At 36.1% G+C, this 5,487-nt stretch overlaps 1 protein-coding gene across 1 annotated transcript; it reads right to left on the reverse strand.

Moving 5' to 3' along the window:
* Positions 1 to 2,214: 2,214 nt before the first annotated feature.
* LOC132163191 (probable LRR receptor-like serine/threonine-protein kinase At1g06840) lies at positions 2,215 to 3,153 on the reverse strand. Its single transcript, XM_059573376.1, has 4 exons — positions 3,084 to 3,153; positions 2,703 to 2,986; positions 2,518 to 2,591; positions 2,215 to 2,359 (listed from the first exon to the last, which is right to left on the reverse strand). The coding sequence occupies exons 1-4, from the start codon at positions 3,151 to 3,153 to the stop codon at positions 2,215 to 2,217; spliced, it is 573 nt and encodes a 190-aa protein (XP_059429359.1).
* Positions 3,154 to 5,487: the final 2,334 nt, after the last annotated feature.

The raw sequence follows: 5,487 nt of genomic DNA on the forward strand, positions 1-5,487 counted from the left end.
TATGTTTGTTGGTTTGTTTTTTACTATTCAAAACATATATACACGAAACTTATTCATTAGTGGGACCAATGTACCTCTTTCCTCTTTCTCTATTCTTAAGTTGTCCGTTTATATAGAAAATAAATAAATAAAAATAAAAAAAGTGTGTTCAATAGTCATAAGCACGTGAAAAGAAAATTAAGGTCCTTTCGATTTAGGATATCTGTTTATCTTACTTACATTAGCAGCATTAGGTTGATATTTCTTACTTTTATGTCGAATTTGTGTTGCGTCAAATATGAACTTTAATAGCTAATTTTATATTAAATCCGTGTTTAATTAGACATAGAGAGTTGTCACATCAACTCATCAGATAGTCTTAAATTCAGCCTTCATCGTCAATGTGGGAATTAGTAGCTAATTGGCCGAATTACTCACACCACAAGAAAAGATTGAAAAGAAGGATCTCCAGCAACGGAGAGATGAAGTACATGCAAGTCTCAACAGCCGTACGTATTCCTTCTCACACGACATTATTGATTATCCATAAATATAATCAAAGTCTTCCACGTTATCCATCCATAATCCTTTGCTAGACTTAGTCCTAGTGCTGGATCTTGTTTTTTCCCCTTCCTGTAGTTGTTGGATGTAGGAAAATGCACAGTAATCGAAAAAGATTGCCATTTAGTAAATATATTCAACTTCCTGTGCGGGAAAGAGAAATGACATGAACTTTATTCCCATTTTATTGGGTTAATGTCACTCATTAATTTTTTTTTTTTATTTTTTTTTTTTTAATAATGTTATATGGTACACAAACATTTCACAAATATTTGATTTTATAGGCTATAGCCATGAATCAACCATTTTGTTTTTTGTTTTTTTAAATATTCAATGGTTATTAGACATTGTCATGTTAGTTTTGTGTGATATTTTAGTGGTATGTAACATTTTATTCTTTTTTAACAAGGTTGTTCTAAAAATTGATAAGCACTGTCATATTAATCAATGAGATGGAAATGTAGTATATAACATTACTCCTAGTGAGATGGAGGTGTATTATAAGCACTCTCATAATAATGGTTCTCTCATTATTAGCTTCTCATTAGAAATTGAAAATAGACATGCATGTAACATATTCCACAAAAGTGCTAGCGGAGCATCACATGGTATTATTAGGTTATTTTGATATTATTTATAACCCCAAAAACTGCACAAGCTATCCACTATTACTCTAAAAAGATCAATTACTCTTGAACACTACTCATCCAATGTATGAATAACTTTTTGAAGTGTCGAAAGATAAATATTCAGATAATTCAAAAGAAAGATGATTTTTTACAGAAATGTTATATACCATATTTTTATTCTACAAGTATTCCAAAATGTTTACATGGCAACCCCATCCAACCATTGAATTTTTTTTTTTTTTTTTTTTTTTTTAACAAAGATTGATCTAAAAGTTAATTAGAATGATCACATATGCATTGTAGAATTACTCATTTTTTACGACAACTGATCCAATGATTGATTGATTGAGACTGTCATATCAGTGATGTGAAATAATACTACTCCAAATCAATAACCAAATTTGGCCAGGGATGATCCTAACTCCCAAGGCTGACATCTATAAGGAAACCAATAACAAGCAATGCTATCAAATCAATAATTCTTGTCTACTTTAAAGTACAATCTTAATTTTTATAGCAACACTGTTATTCTACAAGTATTCCAAAATGTTTACATGGCAACCCCATCCAACCATTGAATTTTTTTATTTTATTTTTTTATTATTTTTAACAAAGATTGATCTAAAAGTTAATTAGAATTGTCACATATGCATTGTAGCATTACTCATTTTTTACGACAATTGATCCAATGATTAATTGATTGAAACTGTCATATCAGCTATGTGAAATAATACTACTCCAAATCGATAACCAAATTTGGCCAGGGATGATCCTAACTCCCAAGGCTGACATCTATAAGGAAACCAATAACAAGCAATGCTATCAAATCAATAATTCCTGTCTACTTTAAAGTACAATCTTAATTTTTATAGCAACACTATCATAATCTATTGTTATAACTATAAAGGCTACACAAAAAAGAAAGTGTAACAAATGAGAGTGAGAGACTATACACAAAATCATAAACCAAGATTATAAGGAAAAATTTCTCAGTTCAAAGTTTCCAAGAAACAGCAAAATCAACAAATTATCGCCGAATGTGTTTCTATCTAGGCGTGATGGTTGGGACGACTCCACTATCAAGGTTGCTGCCTGATAAATCCTTCGACACATAAGGATGCTTCACATTGGAGGATGATGATGGTGGAGTCATAACCTTTACAACATCGGCGACCATGGGATCCGCCTTTCTGATGTCAGAATCAGAGTTGTTGTCAAATAATCCTTAATTTATGAAGAACTATATGCTTTTTCATTATAAATAAACCAATCTGCACCTCATATGTAATGTCTTTATAGATTGAGTTTGATTTCTTCTATTGCTCGCTATTATTCAAAGCAGATATACATATGTCGTATGACATCTGCAATTTTCTTGCTCTTACAGCATTCATAATCTTTGGTCTTTATGGAGGCAACTTCCTAAGTTGATACGAACCATCTCTTCATCTATTAAGCAATAAGATTGATGAATAATCCAATCTTCTATTTATTTTCCTTTTCCATATATTGAATTAGGATAAGAAAAAGCACCTGTTCACCTTCTTCATCACAATATCCAATCAAAGACACTAGGTTTCGATGATGTAACCTTGACAACAGTTCTATCTCTTCTAAGAACTCCTTTTCACCTTGTAAGGATCCCTCTTGTGCACGTTGTGTAGCCACAACTGTACCATTAGCCAGAATGCCTTTATAAACCTTTCCATACCCTCCTTGGCCTACCTGAGTGGAGATGTTAAAATTGTTTGTAGCAAGAGCCATTTCTCCATAAGTGAAATCTTTCACACCATCAATTTTCATTGAGGCCTTAGACACTGCATATATATTAGGTCCAATGTTAATAATGAAAGGCATAGTGATAAGTGTTACATATAAAGATGATGTGCCTATGTTTTTAAAAATAAGCAATACCATTATGCTGTCTATCTTCCCATTCATACTTCCAAATTTTGAGATATTTCGTGTAGAAGCGCTTAATCATTGTACAAAATAATATAAAGCATTTAGACATCTTTTGTTTTTGACTGTTAAAGTGTTGATTAAATTATTAAATTTACCTCTTCCTATTAGCTTAAGCTTTTGAGACAAATGGTGATTTAACATGCTATTAGAGCCAAAGGTCCTAGAACTGAACCTTGACTCTGTCAAATTACTCTCATTTAAATTAAATATTTCAAGTGTTGGGCATCACCTATTAAAAAAAAGTTTGAGCCTACATGTGAAGGAGAGTGTTAAAGTGTTGATTAAATGATTAAATTGACCTATTCCTATCAATTTAAACTTTTAGGACAAATGGTAATTTAACGTTGACCAATAACTAAAAACTAAAACATTAAAATCTATAGCGATATCATGATCAAGACACTCAATTAGCTGAGAGAGCTTGAAGCCCAGAAGACATTTGGCCAACCTTCACTTACGAAGAGCTTGTTCAGAGATTGTAGGCTGAATTTAGGTTTAAAATGAGCTTAGGATGTGCTCAAGTCAGCTGAATTTAGCCTAGTTCAAATACTTCTAATATATATATATGTATAGATTATCAGAATATTTTATTTTATATGTGTGTGCATATATATAGCATCCTATAAGTCAACAATGTTAACATAGTGGATAACTGGTTGTTCTTCAACTTAGAGATGGGTTGTGCTAATATGCAACCCAAGTCTTATGGAACTTTTCATTGAACTTTCTCATCTTTCAATGATGTTTTCATACACAGGCCTGTCAAACTTGGCTGAAACTAGCCCAACAGCATTAGCTCAGATAGGGCTGAGATATTGAACATTTGGGGCCAGCTGAGGCCTTTGTACCTCGGGCTGAGCTTGTCCCGATCAACAGGCCTAATCAGAATATAGAATAGAAACAATTACAAGCACCATGAAAAATCATGACACATCTCTCTAAATGTCCTAAAATCATAAACATAAGAAACTTACAACGACGTCTTTTCGAAACTGCATGGTGCTTCCTAGTATGCTTTCTCAGTATCAGAAAGCATTATTTTAAATATATATGTACTTGCAATGGTCCCCAATATTATGCTAGCCAATGCGTCTTTGCTTGAAGTAAACCCAGGAGATTTGGCAACCCCTGTGACATTATTGAAAAGTATGAGCATACATAAAATCAAAACAATCAACAATATCCATCTCATAATTCATGATTGGGAGGAGATGGTTTTGGCCTCTTTCTTCTCATTCTTGTATTCGTTATCGATTCGTGGGGTGGGGGAGGACCGGATGTGGTGGATCCCTTCGAGAAAAGGGAAGTTTGAGGTTCGCTCTTTTTATAGGAAGCTTGCCTCCAAAGAATCCAACCACTTCCCTTGGAAAAGTATTTGGCGCACCAAGGCTCCTTCGAGAGTAGCCTTTTTTGTGTGGTCAGCCGCCCTTGAAAAATCACTCACCTTGGATAATGTTCGGAAAAGAGGTATTGTAGTGATTAATCGTTGCCATATGTGTAAATCGGATGGGGAGTCTGTGGATCATCTCTTTCTTCATTGTGGGGTTGCGCGCAAGTTGTGGGATGTTATTTTCTCCCGCTTCAATTTGTGTTGAGTTATGCCTAGAAGTAGGGGTGGGCACGGGTCGGGGCGGGGCGGGTATCCGGATTTTTCTCACCCGCCCCGCACAGTGCGGGTTCTGGAAATCCCAACCCGCCACCCGAGCACAATGAAGAATATCCGTGCGGGTTCGGGTGTTGCGGGGCGGGGTAGATCGGGTCGGGTTGTGCGGGTTTGGCGGGTTGTGCGGGTTGGGTTCTCTCTTCCACAGATCGATCCTCTCCTTTCTTTCCTCTGCAGGTTTCTTCTCCTCCTAAACAAACACAAGTTACACAACCCCTACATCAAAACCCTTGAATCAAACCTAAACCAAAGAACTTGAAATTAAATCTGGATGAGGGAGAAAAAAACATGAAATCTGGACCAAGAACTTGAGATCTCTTGAGAGAGAGAAAAAAACCTGGATCGTGGTCTAGAGGTGGGAGCGGCGCAGTAGCTGGTGGCCTGAGGATGTCGAGCGGCGGCGTAGACGAAGAGAGAAGCAGACGAGAGATGGAGAGAGAGTCACTGATGAGAAAGAGAGAACAGACCAGAGAGAGAGCAAGAGAGACCATCGAGAGTAGGAGATGGAGAAACGGCGCAGGAGAAAAGAGAGGAGAAAGGAGAAACGGCGCAGATGTGAGAGAAGAGAGAGAGGAGAAACGGCGCAGGAGAAAAATGATGTAGGGTTAGGGTTTTTTTCTTTTATACTTAAGTGGGCCTGGGCGGGGCGGGGCGGGTACCCCCAAGGAAAAAATTTCAAAACCCGCAACC

This window comes from Corylus avellana, chromosome ca10, assembly GCF_901000735.1.
Source record: "Corylus avellana chromosome ca10, CavTom2PMs-1.0".
NCBI classification, from domain to species: Eukaryota; Viridiplantae; Streptophyta; class Magnoliopsida; order Fagales; family Betulaceae; genus Corylus; species Corylus avellana.

What these genes read in the sequence shown, in the direction of transcription:
- LOC132163191 (XM_059573376.1), bottom strand. Translation starts at nt 3,153, where the DNA reads ATGATTAAGCGCTTCTACACGAAATATCTCAAAATTTGGAAGTATGAA. An exon ending in GTGATGAAGAAGGTGAACAG is followed by an intron (nt 2,592 to 2,702) that starts GTGCTTTTTCTT and finishes GTATCAACTTAG; the next exon opens with GAAGTTGCCTCCATAAAGAC. An exon ending in GCAGATGTCATACGACATAT is followed by an intron (nt 2,360 to 2,517) that starts GTATATCTGCTT and finishes TTCTGACATCAG; the next exon opens with AAAGGCGGATCCCATGGTCG.